At 40.5% G+C, this 19,514-nt stretch overlaps 1 protein-coding gene across 8 annotated transcripts in view; it reads right to left on the bottom strand.

Moving 5' to 3' along the window:
• The window catches only part of DTNB (dystrobrevin, beta), a 304,675-nt gene that overhangs the window by 214,584 nt on the left and 70,577 nt on the right, over positions 1–19,514 (bottom strand). For all 8 annotated transcript variants that reach the window (XM_011972686.1, XM_011972688.1, XM_011972690.1 and 5 more), the window contains exons 5-6: positions 16,108–16,262; positions 351–456 (exon numbers count right to left, since the gene is read on the bottom strand). In XM_011972686.1, the coding sequence (XP_011828076.1) occupies positions 351–456; positions 16,108–16,262 (261 nt within the window). The remainder of the gene's footprint in view (positions 1–350; positions 457–16,107; positions 16,263–19,514) is intronic.

Below are 19,514 nucleotides of genomic sequence, written 5' to 3'. Positions count from 1 at the left end.
GGTTCAAGCAATTCTCCTGCCTCAGCCTCCCCCCAAGTAGCTGGGATGAGAGAATCGCTTGAACCCGGGAGGCAGAGGTTGCAGTGAGCCAGGATTGTACCACAGCACTCCAGCCGGGGCAACAGAGTGAGACTCTGTCTCAAAAAAAAAAAAAAAAAAAAAAGTAGTAAGTATCCTCCCTTTTTTGAAAGAAATATTCTTCTGAAAGCCAAAACCACAAAATCAAATGACAGAGTGAGAGCAAATGTCAACTGTAATTTTCAATGATATTAATAGCTAAGGACATTGCAAATAATCAGTTCCTATACTTTCTACAGCATGAGGAATTGAACAATAAAAGTTCTGCTTACCATTCTCAACATGGGCAAGCCTGTGCATGAGAGGTAGCCAGACAAGGCACTGGGGAGGAGGGTCAGCCATCATCGTGTCTAAAAACATATTTAGCATTATCTTTCTCTGTAAAAAGAAGAAAAACAAATATACTTTAAATTTTTAAACAATTTCCAAACTCCAAGTTTAAGTTAATGTAGGATTTTTCCCATCCAAGCTTTAGTGAATTATATGGTAAATTTCACAGCAAAATAAAATATTTCACATTTCTACAGACACTACTACATGCTGTACTTTACACTACTACTATTAGTATATTTAAATGTATTTCCACATACATTATTTTATTTTAGTCAACTATATAAGGTAAACTAGGTTAGATATGACTATCTTCACTTTACAGATAGGAAAATAAAGCATTTAAAGGTTTTGTAGTGGCCTGGCCCAAATCAGACACAAATCCAAGACTGTCCTTCGAGTTACTATTTCTGCTACCCAGTGGGGGAGAGAAGACAGCTCACACCCAAGTATAAAGCAACATCAACGAGAGCGGGGACTGTGGCTGGTTGTCCATCATATTTCTAGCTCTCCTAACAGTGCCTGACATGTATCTGATAAGTAACTATTGAAAAAAATAGTCGTAATTTGAAGGGCAAACACCTAGACATCATTTAACAACTTTCTCATTTACAGAACAGAAAAGAGAAGCTTAGTTTAAATAATTTGATAAAATCACAGAGGTAGTTATGATAAGGATGAGATTGGAACCTACATGTCCAAATGCCCATCACAATGCTCCTGTTATACCATCGCCCTAGCTAGACTGCATTTGTCTGTTCTATCTTTATTTCTCTTTTTAACAAATATATAGTAAGCTTCCACTGTATATGAAACACTGAAATAATATGTCCCACGTAGACACCAAATTAGAAAGCAGTCTAGAAAGATAAGATAGAAATAGAGTTATATAATATAGAGAGAACAAATTCTCCACAGTATTTCAAATTAATGAATTTTCTTTTTATTTTCTCCAGCCCACATGATACCTTTCCAGCTCCAAAGAAAAAGGAAAAAGGAGCTGAAAGTCCAGGGTCACCCAACTCAACAAGAGAGTTCCATGACCGTAACCCAGACACGAAAACCTCGCTTCAAATTGTTCCAAAAGAAGAGCTCAGACAACAGGACACACACTCAGCAGGTGCATGGCCGTTGGCTGCCTCCTCCATGTCCTGGTCCCACCATTCAGAGGCAGGATGGGGTCTGGGGTGAAGCCAAAAGCGTACCCAGAATTTCACCTTGCTCTCTCCCAAGTAACTGTGTTCCCAGCCCCACAACTTTCTTAATGTGCAGAACAGGATATAAAACATATGGGCATTTCCCCTTACAACGTTTAAAGGGGGGAAAGTAGAAAAGATAAAATTGGTTAGGGCTGACCTAAAGATATTGCTGGCTGATTACAAAATAACTCTGATTTTACCACTAAAAATATATATTTAACACAAACCAGAAGCAAGGAGTGAAGACACTGTGGTGCTTAGCCTGAAGGACGGAGGCCCCCAGGGCTGCCATTGGACCCACCACCGGACCCTCCCAACAAGAGTTCCTGTCTTGGCCGGGCACGGTGGCTCACGCCTGTAATCCCAGCACTTTGGGAGGCTGAGGTGGGCAGATCACGAGGTCAAGAGATCGAGACCGTCCTGGCCAACATGGTGAAACCCCGTCTCTACTAAAAATACAAAAATTAGCTGGGCGTGGTGGTAGGCGCCTGTAATCCCAGCTACTCAGGAGGCTGAGGCAGGAGAATCGCTTGAACCCGGGAGGCGGACATTGCAGTGAGCCAAGATCGCACCACTGCACTCCACCCTGAGCAAAAAGAGCAAAACTCCATCTCAAAAACAAAAAATAAACAAACAAAAAGAGTTCCTATCTCACAAGGCTCGAGACGAGACAGACTTATTCCTCTGCATCTTTCTGGCAACTGAGAGAATCTTGATTCCAGTATATGTAAACTGAGGTCATTCTTATTGAGAATAATCTTTAAAATAAGAAACTGGTAAATGGGGAATAGAAAAGGGAGGTAGAGTAGAAGGCACAACAGGAAAGAAGCTGTGCAATAAAAATCTGGAAAAGACGAAGAAAGCCAAGGGACAGTCTCACCTCCAGACAGCCTGCAGGCCAGCAGGAAGTAGTTAAGTAATTTGACAGTTCCTCAATTTAACTTCTAATATGGAACTACTCTGGGGGTGGGAGGAGCTGAGAACTATGCAAAAGGGCTGACAGAACAATTGGCGGTATGGAGCTGCCATTCAAAGGGCCGCTACATATTACTGAGCACTGATGGTGAAGCGTGAGAAGTGCCTACTTGAATAGGCTAAAGAAAGGTTATCCTAAGTGTTTTCCATCTCAGGATCCAAGAATACTCTTGTTTGAGACCTTGGTGGAATATGGGAGGAACCAGAGAATGACATTAAAAACCATAATGCCACCTAACATTTGAATGGAGGAACAGATATGGAAAATGCCTCTATGGACATGCAAATAACCAACAGATCAAGATAAAGTCAAAAGTGTCTATTTAAAATTATTGAGATTGGCCAGGTGTGGCAGCTCACACCTGTAATCACAGCACTTTGGGAGGCCAAGGTGGGCAGATAGTTCAAGACCAGCCTGGCAAAAATAGTGAAACCCCATCTCTACTAAAAATACAAAAGTTAGCTGGGTGTGGTGGTGGGTGCCTGTAATCCCAGCTACTTGGGAGGCTAAGGCAGGATAATTGCTTGAACCCAGGAGGTTGCAGTGAGCCAAGATATCACCACTGCATTCCAGCCTGGGTGACACAGTGAGATTCCATCTAAAAAAAAATATATATATATACACACACACACACACACACACACATATATAAAAATATATATATGTGTATATATGTATATACACACATACATATAATAAAATTATTGAGATAGAAGAAGATGCTAGAAAACTTTTAGCTAGTAAAAAGTGGCAAACAAAATTAAATGTATCATATCCTTTGTCATAAATTTAATCTTTTTTTTTTTTTTTTTGAGACAGAGTCTCGCTTCGTCATCCAGGCTGGAGTGCAGTGGCGCGATCTTGGCTCACAAAGTTTAATATTTCGATAGCTTACATGTGTTAAAAATTACCTTTTTATAATACTACTTTCTCTAAAAAGTTTTGATTTGCCTACCATGGAGTTTTTTTTTTTTTTTTTTGAGACGGAGTCTCACTCTGTCGCCAGGCTGGAGGGCAGTGCAGTGGCCCAATCTTGGCTCACTGCAATCTCCGACTCCCTGGGTCAAGCAATTCTCATGCCTCGGCCTCCCAAGAAGCTGGGTTTACAGGCACGTGCCACCACACCCAGCTAATTTTTGTATTTTTAGTAAGACGGGGTTTCACCATGTTGGCCAGGATGGTCTCGATCTCCTGACCTCATGATCTGCCTGCCTCCGCCTCCCAAAGTGCTAGGATTACAGGCGTGAACCACTGCACCCGGCCATGGAGTTTTTCATAAATCTTCAAGATGACAAGGTAGAATTAGATTTTGGTATCTCAGAAGACTCTCATAAATAAACTCAGGATCAATCTCCAAACGTTGTCCTAAAGTCACATCATATCTGACATTTTCCAAAAACACGAGGAATGAACCTAGCAAAGCCATGTCCAAGCACTCCGTCATCCACCAACCAAGTAATTTGGAAAAAATCACTGAACATCTCTGAGTTTCAGTTTTCTCATCTTTCAAGTGCTAAAATAGCAGTTCTCAGTGTGATCAGGGGACCCCTGGAAGGTATTTAAACATTTTCATGGAGTTTTGGAGTATTTCATAATAATACTATGACATTATTGGTCTTTTTCAATCTCATTCTCTCAAAAGTATACAGTGAGGTTTTCCAGAGACAATGTGACAAAGCCACAATTATCTGAAAAGGCTATTAAAAGACTCTCCCTTTCCCAACTATATAGCTGTCTGGGGCCAAATTTTCTTCCAAATTTTAACCAAAACAGCATATCACAACAGATTGAATGGATAAGCAAATATGGGAATCCATGTGTCTTCTATTGAGGCAAATATTACAGATATGCAAAAATATAAAACCATGGCACTCTTCTCACTAAATTTTTGTTTTGAAATAGTTATTTTTCATAAAAATGTTATTTATATTAACATATAATAGGTTCATCAATGTTATTTTAAGTGACTTAATTTTCTTTTATTTCTTAACTTTTTTTTCTTTTTTTTGAGACAGAGTCTTGCTCTGTTGCCCAGTCTAGAATACAGTGGCTAGATTTTGGCTCACTGCAACCTCTACCTCCCAGGTTCAAGCAATTCTCCTGCCTCAGCTCCCAAGTACCTGGGACTACAGGTGTGCGCCACCACGCCCGGCTAATTTTTGTATTTTTAGTACAGATGGGGTTTCACCATGTTGGCCAGGCCAGTCTTGAACTTGTGACCTCAAGGGATCCACCCACCTTGGCCTCTCAAAGTGCTGGGATTACAGGCGTAAGCCACCATGCCCAGTCTCAATTTTAACTTCTAATATGGAAATATTGACAGATTTAACCCATATAAATAAAAACTCTTTGGGGTCCTCAATAATTTTTACAGTATAATGAGGTCCTGAGACCAAAAATTTTGAGACCTGTTAGGAGAGGTTTCCCATCTCTAAAATTCCAGGACTCAATAAATAATTTTATGAAAGGTAGGTTGGTTCTTTTTGTCCCTTATCTTTTTATTTTGTTTTTGCTCTTGAGTTGAACACATTCTTTGCATTTCTCCTTATTTTTAAGAGCTTAATATTAATACAAACTATAATAAAATGTAAATCATGTATTCCCACAATTCTCATTTTTCTCTGTTTCTCTCCAGATGTATATATACTTCTACATACTTGTGAACAGAATAGATATAAATATATCATCTATTTTTTCACTTAACCTATTAAACATTTTGTTTTGTACAAATTCTTCATTTCTAATCCTTTTAACAGCTACCTAATCCACTGAGCGAAACTACCATGATTTATGCCTCCCTCTATAAAACACAGACTGCTTTTATCATTGGACGCAGTCTCATATTTTTTCTTAGAAACAAGTGTTTCTGTTTGCTGCTCTCTGTTACTCTAATCTAGACTGACAACTATTACCCTATAGGCCATTCTCACTTCCCTTCCTCCACCCTTGACTACCTCTTCTCATTTTTAAAAGGGGAGAGGAGTAACCCCTTAAAAATGAAAAATCCAGTATCAATAAAATAACATGAGAAAGTAAAATAATTTAGCAACAGATCATCATTGCTACAGTCTCCAACTTCATCATTTCCAACAAAAACTCCTATTATGGGCAACATATAAATATTTACCCATTGCCTTATCATTTAAAGAATGGATGACATTTAGTTAACTGTCTTGAAAGGGACACTGCTAAAGTTTTCAGGTTAAAACATTTTTATGCAAACTTCTGAGTATAGTTATAGAGATATTTTATCTGACAAGGGCAAACACACATTAATCAGAGTTACAGCTGTTGTAACTGAAAGGGGCAGCCTTTCAATTATTCTCACACTGAATTTCCCCAAATCACAGATTTATTTTGGACTCTGAAAATAAGAGTAACTTATAATGACAAAATAATATAATGTTACTGTGCTTTTTATTAGAGATATTTTTATTTGTTATGGATAAAGGAAAGATTAGGAAAACTTCAAATATTCTGAAATATTGTATTTCTCTCATTGCAAAGATTATTTCCTTTGAGAAAATCATGGAATAATATTGATGAAAACAAGGAGGATGCAAGTACATTATGAAGTTTAAGCTTTCAATTAGAATTCAAACCAAAATTACTAATTTTCTCATGTCACACTTAATTTAAAATCCTTCAATTAAGGTCAGGTGGCCGGGTGTGATGGCTCACACCTATAATGCCAACACTTTGGGAGGCTGACGCGGGTGGATCACCTGAGGTCAGGAGTTCGAAACCAGCCTGGCCAACATGGCGAAACCCCCGTCTCTACTAAAAATACAAAAATTAGCCAGGTGCAGTGGTAGGTGCCTGTAATCCCAGCTACTCATGAGGCTGAGGCAGGAGAATTGCTTGAACTCAGGAGGTGGAGGTTGCAGTGAGTCAAGATCGCACCACTACACCCAGCCCAGGCGACAGAGCGTGACTCTGTCTCAAAAAAAAATGTTTAAAAAATCATTCAATTAATCCAGGAAATAGTAAGCATCCATTGTTTTCCAGACACTGTCAGTCACTGGGGATGGAAAGCTGAAGGACAGCAAGGTCCCTCCCTTCAGGGCATAACTGAGCTGTAGGTAACATGTCACGGGAGTAGAGAAGAGGACACAATCCTAGGGTGAAAGATTAAAAACATCAAAGAAGGAGGCACATTTTCACTGGGATGTGGAATCTGAAGCCTTTTTTGGAGGAGAGACAGAAAGTCAGGGGTTACTGGCATTTCAGTGAGAACGAAGAATATAAACAAAAAGTTTGACTACTTTGACTCACTCAAAACAGGTCACTCAAAACCAGAGAAATGCAAATCAAAACTACACTGATAACATTTCTCACCCATCAGATTGGCAAAAATTCAAAAGTTAGAAACATGTGCCATTGGCAAGGCTATGGAGAGACAGATGCTTTCGCACAACGCTGAGGGGGACCTAAACAGTGCAACCCCATGGCCCTGTGGCGACAGCTAAAAAGATCCCATGGTATGCTAAGGGTAGGAATAGGCGAGGGATGGGGTAGAGCGGGAGCAGTCAGGAATGGAGGTGAAAAGACAGGCTGTGGTTGGATTGGTGAGAGCCATGACGTCATGATAAGAACCTTATCCAGCAGGTCATGAGGAGTGAGTCAAGTTTTTTATGAAAAATAAGGACATCAACAGAGCTGCATTGCAAAATGATGATTTAAACTCAAATTTGCTTATGATTGAAAGGAATAATAAAAGCAGCATCTGAGAAAACACACTCCTCTTCCTGAGGCTGCCACTGAGCCACTGAATAAAGTGACGAGGAGACCAGGGTCCTTTGTTTTTTGGGTGATGAATTTTTCTGCTTTATTTGAATACTAGTGAGTCATACAAAAGGCAGTAAGGCAGAGGAGACATCGCAAGTCCAGAATGGGACTGCACACTGGACTGTGCCACCAATGAACACCAAGAAGGGCCTGGACCAACAGCCCCACGCCCCACAGGCTGGGGAACTTCTTTCAGCTCATGAATCATCAGTGGGGAAGTCGGGGGTGCTTTCCGAGAGCATGTGGACAGCAAGTACTGCTAACAAAAATCCTTTTCTAAAAAGAAAACAATCTTGAAGCCACTTGTCATTTCTATGTAAAGAATCATTTAGTAAGACACTCTCTCCTTCACAGGCCCAACTGGAACAAAACCTCACTTCTAGGTCTCTACAATTTTGTTCAATCTAATTATGCTAGTGAGACAGGCCTCATTACTATAGAGACCTGATCATAATAAAACCCATTCTACACCCTGTATTTCATCCCATCTAAGATGCACTTATAAGATCACTTGTAAGATACACCATTATTTTTTTTTCTACCCTTAAGAAAGAAAAGCACTCAGCCAATTAAACTAACTCAATGACTTAATTAACCATAATCCTTCGTGACATGTGAATTGGTCACACCAGCCTCTTGATGAACTGAAATTCCTTTCATCTATTCAGGGGAACTTGGCAGTTTAGTTTACCTTCAGATGCAATGCTTTAGTGTGACAAGAAATTATTTTGGTTATATCTCAGTAATAAAAAAAAATGCAGCTTCATCTCTTTGGGGATATCCTCTTTTTTAAAAAGGCTCTATAAAGCCTCATTTAAAAAAAAAAAAAAAAAGGCTCTATAAAGCACCTGGTTGTTGCTTTGCAAAATAATACAGAATTCCTCCAATGCTGAATATTTGTTTCACTAACATCCAGTGTTAGTGAAACATTCCCCCTCTATTCTGTCCATGCCTTTCTGCGTTTATAACAACATTGTGTTTAATGCCAAATCCCAGTATACTCTTCTGATAACTTTTTTTTTTTTCTTTGAGACGGAGTCTCCACCTATTGCCAGACTGGCTGGCAGATCGTGCAGTGGCATGATCTCGGCTCACTGCAACCTCTGACTCCTGGGTTCAAGCGATTCTCTGGCCTCAGCCTCCTGAGTAGCTGGGACTACAGGTGCATGCCACCATGCCCAGCTAATTTTTGTATTTTTAGTAGAGACGGGGTTTCACCATGTTGGCCAGGATAGTCTCCATCTCTTGACCCTGTGATCTGCCACACTTGCCCTCCCAAAGTGCTGGGATTAAAGGCATGAGCCACTGCTCCCAGCCTCTGAGAATATTTTAAATGACAACACATGTAGTGCCCAAAGTGGACACAACTCAGTTGAAGTGACAACAAATGATCAGCTATGATCAAGTTCACGCATGTGCAGGAAATGACAGCCCATCATAACCATGGCCTAACCAACTGCAATGGTGTGAGGTATCACTGGCTATACATCTCGACATCAGAAATATTAAGATGTAAAAAAGTATCTTCAAATCAATGAAACACTACTAATCCACACCAAAGTACACAGGAGCAAAGGGTTGCTAATGGAGATTATAAAATCTCCTTAATTAGAATACCTATGAAATAACACATATAGATACATATGCCAGGCAATGCTTGCCAAACTCTATTCAATGTCCAGGAAAACAAAGTCAGAACATCCAGAAGATGTCTCACTTCAAAGTGAGGAGAAAAGTCATTTCACTACATAGCTGGAGAGAGTATTTTGTCAAATGTAATCAGAGGACACCTCCAGGCATGAAATATTCTTGCTATTCTTAAAATTAACCAGCAATAGTATAATCCCATTTTTATACAATTGCCACCGCCTTGGTGAATCAACAGAAATGTGGCATGGTGTCAAATAAAGTGTTACCAACAGTATCTCCTGCATACATTGATTGTAAGAACGTTATCTACTCTCCTATCTGCTCATTTCTCCTCCCTCTCTCCATTCTTTGCTTATTCAGGTTTCTTTTCCTTTTCTTTTTTTTTTTTTTTGAGATGGAGTCTTGCTCTGTTGCCCAGGCTGGAGTGCTGTGGTGCCATCTTGGCTAACCGCAACCTCTGCCTCCCGGGTTCAAGCAATTCTCCTACCTCAGCCCCCTGAGTAGCTGGGACTACAGGCGCCTGCCACCACACCTGGCTAATTTTTGTATTTTCAGTAGAAATGAGGTTTCATCATGTTGGCCAGGCTGTCTTGAACTCCTGACCTCAGGTGATCCACCCGCCTCGGCCTGCTGGGATTACAGGCATGAGCCCACCGTGCCCAGCCTCAGGTTTCCTTTTCATAAAGATAGGCATCAAATTAAAAATTGCCTGCAAGGTGGGTTGAACTCTTCAAACTAAAGTCAGTATTGTTACAGAATTCCCGGGGTGATGTGTTTCCGCTGGAAATCTCTGTGGCCCGTGGCACCTTTGCCCGAGTTTTGCTTGGGCCCACTGGACTCGTTCCACCCACTTGGCCTGGCAGGCTGCATTTGGCTCACACTATCAGCCTGGATCCCATGCCTGCCAAGGGCGAGCCAGGCGCAGAGCAGTGAAGGGAGTGTGAGGGAGTGTGGGGTCCGGCCACTACGCACAGCCAGGCATTCCAGCTGAGGGGGAGCAGGCAGCTCCAGGCACCAGCGCGGGCAGTGGCTCTCTGTGAGGCTGCACTGGACCAGGCGTACTGCAAGCTACTTCCACAGCTGGCACCAGCGAACACGGTGGCACCCAGAAGCTTGGAGATGCCAGGAACCGCAGAGCCCCAAGGAGGGTGTTACAGCCCTGGCTTGGGGAGCTCCTACGTTTAGGCTCCCCAGAGGGGTACAGCTCTTTTCTCCTTTCTTCTTCTTGTTGCCCAAAACATGGCAAGCAAGGGGCATATTTCAGCCCTGTTTGCGTTACGGCTCTTTTAGACCTGCCATTTTGTGGGTCCCGAGTTCTTGTCCTGTACCCAGGAAGAATGAGGTATGTGGACAAGTGGAGGGTAAGCAAGGCAAAGAGGAGCTTTATTGAGCAACAGAACAGTCTGGAAGAGACTCGCAGTGGGTAGCTCCTCTCCACAGCCAGAATGTCCTGACAACTGTTCAGCTCTTGGCAGAGAGGAGATCCTGGAGTGGGTAGGTCCTCTCTGCAGCTGGTTGTCCGGACGTCTCTTCAGCTCTCAGCAGAGAGAAGACCCTGGCAGGGTAGTTCCTCTCTGCAGCTGGTTGTCCCATCATCTCTTAAGCTCTTAGCAGACCGGAGACTCTGGGGTGGGTAGCTCCTGTCCACAGCTGGTAGTCCCATCATTTGTTCGAGTTTGGTTGAGTTCAGGGCTTTTATGGGCCTTAAAGGGGAGGAAGTACATGCTGTCTGGTCCATGGAGGCCATGGGTGGGCCTGGAAAAAGCACAAGTTCTCACTCCAGTCCACAGGACTGGCAGCCGGACCCCCAGGCTTCAGGCCCTCCCTGGCTTGAAGGTGGGGCTTCACCGGGAACCCAGGCTCTTCTACCCAGGGGCCTGTCTGCCTCCTACTGTTCATGGCACCCAGGTGTTCATGCCGAAGGGCACCTGTAGGCCAGTTCCAAGATGCCCTCAGCCCCCCATGGCCTTCCTCCCATGCCTGTCAGTGCCCAAAGTCTGGGAGGGCTGAGGTGGCAGGGGCCGGCATGTCAATGCTGCCCCGAGCGTGTGCACACCCGGCCAGGCTGCAACAGTGCCCAAGCTTGGCCTGAGCCTCGCTCTGACACTGGAGCAGGCGTTGGGAGCAGGGAGAGGCCAGGCAGTGGGAGCAGACACCTCCAAGCCTGCGGGGGCAAGGGCAGCCTTCCCAGGCTCCTGACAGTGCAGAGATACCCGGTCTGCAGTCATGGCTTGACTGGCTGCAGCTGCGCCCGGGGAAGGCAAAGCTCCCACCCTGTCAACTGAGAATAGGGTGGAGCTTCAGCCTGTTCCTGGCTCCCGCCAGCTCTATGGAGCAGGCAGCCCTGTCCCACTGCCTCCCCCAATGCAGCCAGCATCGTGGCAGTGGCCGTTCTAGACGGGCCACAGATGCCATCAATATGAAGATCTAATAAATAACAAATAGCATCTCCTTTCTAAGGAGAAATATTGCACTTTTCAGAACCCTAAAGTTCGGAAACTTTGGGGAGAAATTTAAATACATTTACTGCTTATTTTAAATAACTTTTAAGCCTTGAAAGTCAGTTAGTTTGTAAACCCTGAAGAATGTTAATATATCTGGGCTACTCAGCAAAGTATTAGTCTTGGGGTGCTATAACAGTACTGTACTATGTTCAGATAATAATCACAATCACAAATTTGCAATGACAATTTTTCTATTATTACAATTCTTAAAAATATATCAAAGTAGAGAGAATAGTATAATATGCCCATCCCAGCCAGGCACATTGGCTCACACCTGCAATCCCAGCACTTTGGGTGGCCGAGGCAGGAGAATCACCTGAGATCAGGAGGTCGAGATCAGCCTAGTCAACCTGGTGAAACCCCATCTCTACTAAAAATACAAAAATTAGCCGGGCGTGGTGGCAGGCACCTGTAATCCCAGCTACTTGGGAGGCTGAGGCAGGAGAATCACTTGAACCTGGGAGGCAGAGGTTGCAGTGAGCCAAGATTGTGCCAATGTACTCCAGCGTGGGCAACAGAGTGAGACTCCATCTCAAAAAAAAAAAAAAAAAAAAAGCCTATCCAGCTTCAACAGTTCTTAACAAATGACTAATTTGGTTTCATTTTTGCTTTTACTTTCCCTCCAAACTTCATTATTTTGGGGCAAATTCTAGACATACTATCTCTTAAATTAACTTTTCCCCAACTTTTTTAAAATAATGGACATCCAGGATGCTTCCGGTTTGGGGCTAGTATGAATATAGTTGATAAGAGCACCCCTGAAAAGTCTTAAAACCTAGGATTAGGTTTTAATTTAATTGCTAGGTCATGAGGAGGTGTCAGATTAGTTTTATTAAGAAACCACCAAGGCTTCTTGCAGTTTGTTGAGAGTACTGGATGTTCCAAATATCTTTACCAATACTTGAAATCAGTATTTAATTTTAGCTATCCTAATAGATGGGTTCTGCTGAATTAACTTATAAACGCATTTTATTTCTCTTGTGTTTTAAAAACAACTAAATTACATAATCCACAGACTTTATTTTGGGTTAGTTTTCCAAGCCAAAAAAAAAAAATGTGTTTTAAAAAAGAATTAAAACTATATTAAAATAAACCAATGTGTAATTCTCTTCATATCATTAAAAAAAAAATTTCTGCTGTAATGTGTTACATTAAGAAGCTAAAATTTCTTTACATCAAAATGCTGTAACGGAAAGGTGTGCAGAGTACAACACTGTGGACTTAAAAATCATAAGGCATATGAGGAAAACAGAGTTGGAACAACCACTAAAAATCTAGATGGCTTTGTACATAGAGGACAAACAAAATAATCGGCCCAACTAAATCCCCCCAGGCGCATGCACTGAAGTCACTGTCAGATGGTGTCTTTCCGCCTTCAATCCTGAGCCACTGATTTCCTTCTTCGTGAGACGAGCACACAACTTCCAAAACAGATCGGTTTCATCAAAACTAGGTATCGGATCCAGGGGAAAGCTTAATTCTGTCCATCGATCATGTGAGCACAGGAGCAAAACGTCTTCACAGCCTCTTCACTCAGCTGCAGCTTCATCATCACAGCACTGCACAAGGCGAAGCAGCTCATGGGTCCTTGAAACCAGTCACTTCTCTCCCTAAAGGAAGGTACTGCAAGATTTTCATCCCCTTTCTTAAAATAGTCATACTTTCTCTTTAATTGTGATCACTTTTTTGTTCAGCACAGAACATCAAAATGCTGGGGAAAAGTGCATATGAAAAAACAACGCAATTTCTAATTTGTATCAACATTGTTTTCTATCTGATTCCCATTAAGGAAACACATACTGAAGCAAAACAAACTGAATGAGAAAAGCCCATTTTCAAAAAGGAACGAAAAACTCATTGAATTTAACTCTTGCAGCATGAAACTTTGTCCAAGCTGTCTCATTTCTTGGTCAATATATCAGTATATTCTATGAGTGATTTCTATTTCCTCTGAGGGTTTTTTTTTTTTTTTTTTTTTTTTACATTTTCATGGACTGGGATAAACTTCTCTTTTCCAAATTTGACACATACAAAAATGCAGATTGATTTTTTTTACAGGAATATGAATGAAGCAGGTAAAAAGTAATGATCACGTTGTGAGTTCAAATGTATGTCATAAGGTTAATTTGCAGAATCCTAGATAGCATTCTTAGAATTAACAGCTGTACTTTTTAAAATTTCTTCAACATTTTAAACTGTTATTCCAACAGTATTAATAACTGTTATTATCAACAGTATTCTGATCATCAGAATACTCACGTTGCAATTAAATTAAAGATTAGGTTTAGTACCCCCACATAACTGTCATCCATTTCTCAATGTTCATCACTGAATAGTTCTTTGTGTAAATTCCCTTCCCCGTTCCAATACAGTTTTGCTTAAGAGTACCATTCCAGAACTTGATCCACTTTAGCCTGACCTCCAGGAAGCATCTTGTGTGAAAAGCCACGTGAACATCATACACAAGATTACCCCAGAATATTGTGTGGGCCACCATGGAAGGTGATGATACCTCTAAGGCAGCAGCAGGAGCAGCAGTGAGAGGGGCTCCGAGCTGTGACTTCATCATACTCATCTTCACTTACATCCCTGAAGGGCACATTAATACCTGAAGGGCATTCTTGTACCAGGATTATGTTCAGACAACCTCATATCATTTGAAAACGCATATTTGGAGGGCGGGGAGGGGGGGAATGTGAACTATGTTTCATTAGAATAAACTGAAGCACAGAGATATTTTTAATATGCTAAAAGCTGATGCTGATTGCCATTTATGCTGAAAGAAAAAATAAACAGTGCATACAGGCAAATCTGCACAAAACCAATCAGGCAAAGTATACGCAAATTTGGGAAGAATATCTCCTCAGATGTTACTAAAAATAATTCTCCATTATCATGGGTGCCACCTTCAATGCTAAAGCTGAATAACCTCTAAAGAAACTAAAAACTATTTGAAAGTCTGAATTCAAATAACCATGAATTCTTAAGTTAAAATGTAAAAAAGTATGTAGGTGGGGAGGGGGGCATGTGTGTATGTGTTTTTCATTCTTTTTTGAATCAGAGTATCACAGGTCAGGAGGATCTAGTTTACAACATCCTTTCAGTTCTCAAACCTTTAAATGTGTTCCTTTTATAGTTTAGCTTTTTATCTTTCAACAATTTTCAGACTTACAAAAAAGTTCTCAGATTACCAAAAAATTCCCATTTTTCCTGAACCAAGATTCCTCAAATGTTAACACTGCAGAAGGATGCTCCTTTATCCTTAAATAGTTCAGATCAAATGTTTTAAAACACAGGACATGCTCTTAAATAATGACGTACAAATATCAAAATCAGGAAGTTAACATTCACTGACGCAATACTATCATCCAGTCTATAAACTTTATTTAGATTTTTCCAATTGTCCCAATAACGTCCGTTATAGCAACAGAAAATCCTGGCTTGTGAGTTCATTCAGTTTTTCACGTCTCTTTAAACTCTTTTTACCTAGAACATTTCTTCGTCTTTTTTAATCTTTCCTATTATTGACACTTTTGAAGCGTAAAGGCCAGTTAGGTTGTAGAAATTCCTTTGTTGGAGTTTGTCTGATGTTTCCTTGGGATGAGATTCAGCTTATGCTTTCTTGGCAGGAGTTACCGGAGAAGTGATATTGAGTACTTCTCAACGCGTCCTATCAGGAGGCAGGCGGTATCAGTTTATCCCTTTAGTGGTGATAGGGATTTTGATCACTTGGTAAAGTGATATCTGATCAGTTTCTCCACTGTAAAGTTACTATGTTCTTTTTGTAATTAATAAATATCTTATGGGGAGATACTTTTAGACTATGTCAATATCCTGTTTCCATTAATTTTTTTACCTATTAGTTTTAGCAAAGTGTTTTTAAATTCCTTTCCAGAATTTTCTAGGTAAGTTTAACATTAAGCTTCTTTGATCTAATCTCTACCTTAACAAATGGATGCTGCAGCCAGTGTCTATCCTCTGGCTGAGGCATGGACACTGGCTGTAGCATCCATTTACTAGGTGTAGACAGTTCTCTGAAGCATGGTTAAGATTTCAGGAACGCACTCATTCCAGCCTCTCGGTCAAAACCACCAGAAGGAAATAAAATCCATCTTTTTCTAACATGAAAATGGTAGTGTACCCTTGAGGGATTTTATACTGGCAGGTGAGAGCTGTATAGTGTTCCCTGTCACCAGCACTCAGGAAACAATGCAGTACAGTTACACAGTTTTATATCAAGATTCCCTTATCTCATGGTTTCAAGAACTCCTCTGAAAAAGTAATATATGTCCTGTAACAAAAATGTACACACTTGTTCTTAAACATTTTGCTTTAAAATATTTCATTTTTTTCCGAAAAGACACCCCCCCCCACCCCACCCCCACGTTCCCCCATAAAAGAGTTTTCAGGTGAATTTTTACCCGCCGGTTTTACTCATCCACTCCCCACCACCACCTTTAAAGCTTTTTTCCTCCCCTACTCAAGACCTTACTAGACTGGAAGCAATTTGGCAAAATCTATTAGAAGGTGAAGAGAGGGAAGAGCGCTCTTCTAGCCCTAGATTCTATAAAACTGTCCTTACCTGCTGTGGAAAACAGGTGCGGACTGAGTGCTCTGTGTAACCAAAAGATGGCCCTTCAAAGACAGCTGTTGGGAGCTTCAGAACTTCCTTCAGAAACTGGTCAAACTTGCTAAATATCATTAAGCCATTGGAATCTGACATCTGGGAGAAAACATCTATGAGAACAAAACCAAATAAAGTCAAGCTATAAGGAAGTATCAGCTTTTTATAAATGGCTCTATGTCATTTGTATACCAAACAAAAAGTATCATTAAAAAGTATCATAAAATTATTGTGACTTTTAGTTAATATTAAAACTATTCTCATCCTTATTAACACTGTGTGGCTACTCTGCAGACGAGGCCCCTCTCCTCTACTCACTTAATATTCTACCTAAACATTAAATCAAATAACCATTCATGTATGACTACCCTACTATTTTTGAGTGTTTAAAACTAGATGATATATAACTTTTATTTATTTATACCTTTGTTCCAAGAAGAATTTGCAGCAGCATATCTTCATCTCTTAGTATCGCCACATGTGTTTATATAAGACATATGTATGATTGAGTATATAAACATATTAGCATCTTGGTGATAGGGTATGAGAGAAATTGTATTATACTTGTATATTCTATACTGATGATGTAATGCATGCCTGTGAAATAACACATCTGAAGGAGCCATAGAGAATATTTAAAATATTTATCTAATGAGTTCCAAAGCAGAATAAAAATAACTCATCTAAACTCTTCTATTCCAAGGCACTTTGATACTGTAAGACCCTATTTTTATATTAAGTCAGGTCAAGCAGATGAGAAAGAAGCTTCCAGTAATACTACTACAACTTTATCTGCTTGCAGGGAGTTCCTGTCTCTAACCATTCTTCTCTTCTCATCCATAGTTGGGGAGTAAAAGAAAACTAGAAGTCAAAAGCATTTGACAAAGAAATGTGAATGGTAGAAAACTAGGCAGTTTTTCAATCCATTGAACTTCCTTACAAACAAATTAGTAAGCCAAATATGCACAGAAAAATCATTTCCTGAGGACTTTTCAAACATAGCATTTTGAAGACTCATCCAGCCTGGGCAACATAGTGAGACCTCATCCCTACAAAAAAATTAAAAAAATTAGCCAGGCATAGTGATATGCACCTGTAGTCCCAGCTGCTCAGGAGGCTGGGGTGGGAGGACTGCTTCAGCCCAGGAGGTCAAGACTACAGTGAGCCGTGATACCATGATCACACCACTGCACTCCAGCCTGGGATAGAGTGAGACCTTGTCTCCAAAAAAAAAGAAAAGAAAAGAAAATTCACATTTTATATATTCACAATGAAGAGGTATAGTAGAGATCTATACCTATTTAACAGATATACGTAATATATATATATGCATTACTTTTTGGGTTCAATTTTGTGGAATTTATACTGAAGCATCAGGTGAAAAAATTTTTAAACACACTTAAAGAAAGATAAAATGTTAGGTTATTGATCCACAGGGTAATTTTTAAGGCATTAGAAAAGAAGAAATTACCAAAGGAATGAAAATATTCAGTGTGAACTCTCATGATTGCCGCTAGTTACAGTTGATGGAAAAATATTAAATACCCATATGGGGGGAAAAAAATCCAGCAAGAGACTAAAAGATGGCCCTAGTAGAAAGTAAAATAAATTAATTAACAAATACATATTAAGTTCCTGTTATGTGATCCAAGTGCAAGCACTGTTAGGTGTTTAGAAGCACAACAAAGAAATATGACAGATGGTCCTTATCCCCCAAGACACTTTCAATGTAGCTAGAAAAATAAGATATACTTGAAACAAAGAAGAATTTGAGCTGACCACAGAAAAAATAGAGGCAAAAAGATACATGTTAAGCCCTACCACGTGCTAGGCACCACTACAGTTAACTATGCTGAGTTTGCCAGTAGCCACATTATCCTCTTCTTCCTTAGTAACAAAACACTAATTTTACTTTGTGCAGGAATGTACCAACTAACAAGCTGCAAGTTCCCAGCAAGTAGTGGTCATGTGACTAAGTTCTAGCTAAAATGAGCTTGTAAGCAGAAGGGTTGTAGGGGACTTCCAGAAGGCTAGGTAAACAAACCTAACTGAGCTGAAAAGCAGGCCACTTTTTCCTTATTCTCTCCCTCCTTCTTCTATCTGGAGTGCAGCTATGAGAGCTGGAGCTCCAGCTGCCATTCTGGACTATGTGGTAATCTCAATCTTGATATAGAAATCACACTAGAATGGTAGGGGGAAAAAAGTGTGAATCCCAGATGAACATGAAGTTACCATACTGGCCCTGGACTACCCACCTCTGGACTTCCTTCATGTGAGAGAAAATTAAACTTCAACTTTGTTTATGATACTATTATTCTGGGTTTCTGCTCTCAAGCAACGAACTCTAATACTAAGCATTACTCTACTATTACAGCTTAGAAAGGTTAACTTGCTTAAGGTCAAAAAGTTAAGAGGCCAAATCAAGTTTAAACCCACACCTATCTGACTCCAAAATAAAAAGCATTACACCACACTCCTTCAAAATATAATTTAGAATAGATACAAAAACACATGTGAAGGAGTTGTCAAGTTCTAAAAGAAAGAAATTTAGAAGCTAGGCCTTGAATGAGAGGATCTGGAATGATGGGGCCAAAACAGGTTGAGGATAGGGACTGGAGGGCACTAAAGAAGAGTAGGATAAAAGTCTCTATGACAGGAATGTGCAGTGTGTACCTCTATACTGGTGATAAGCAGGAAATAGGGCATTGAAGAACACATTCTATGACAGCCAATTTATATTAATAAAGAAAAACAAAGACGGAATAGGAAGAGTATTCCTGTTATAAAAGAAAACGATGAAGGAGGGAAGCAATTTGGATTTAGCTTAAAAACTTCTAAGTAGAGATCAAATTTTTAGAAAGCTAGGTTTCAAGGCGATTAGACTGTTAATGATCAGCACACAATGAATAAAAGAAAAAGAATGGAATTGGAGACACTAGCTAGGAAACCTTGTAAACAATGCACAAAGGAGGTGGGGGGAGCCTGAATTACAGTAGTGACAGTGTGTGCAGGGACACGGGAGGCCAAATCCAAGGCATTTCAATGCAAGGAACTGCAGCTGATGGCAAACTAGATTACAGAATAAAGGAAGTTTAAAAGTTAGAATTCTTTTAAGTTTCTAGCTTGGGAAAATGCTGACAAATCCAAACTGACATAAGCAAATCGAATATAAAGATATTACACTTAGCTCTGAACATAACTGTTTGAAATAACTAGCAATTTTGTTTGAGATGGAGTCTCGCTCTGTCACCCAGGGTGGAGTGCAGTGGTGCGATCTTGGCTCACTGCAAGCTCCGCCTCCCGGGTTTACGCCATTCTCCTGCCTCAGCCTCCTGAGTAGCTGGGACTACAGGTGCCTGCTACCA

The sequence above is a fragment of the Mandrillus leucophaeus genome, unplaced genomic scaffold (assembly GCF_000951045.1).
Source record: "Mandrillus leucophaeus isolate KB7577 unplaced genomic scaffold, Mleu.le_1.0 Scaffold13, whole genome shotgun sequence".
NCBI lineage: Eukaryota > Metazoa > Chordata > Mammalia > Primates > Cercopithecidae > Mandrillus > Mandrillus leucophaeus.
This window is presented reverse-complemented; position numbering and strand designations above follow the sequence as displayed.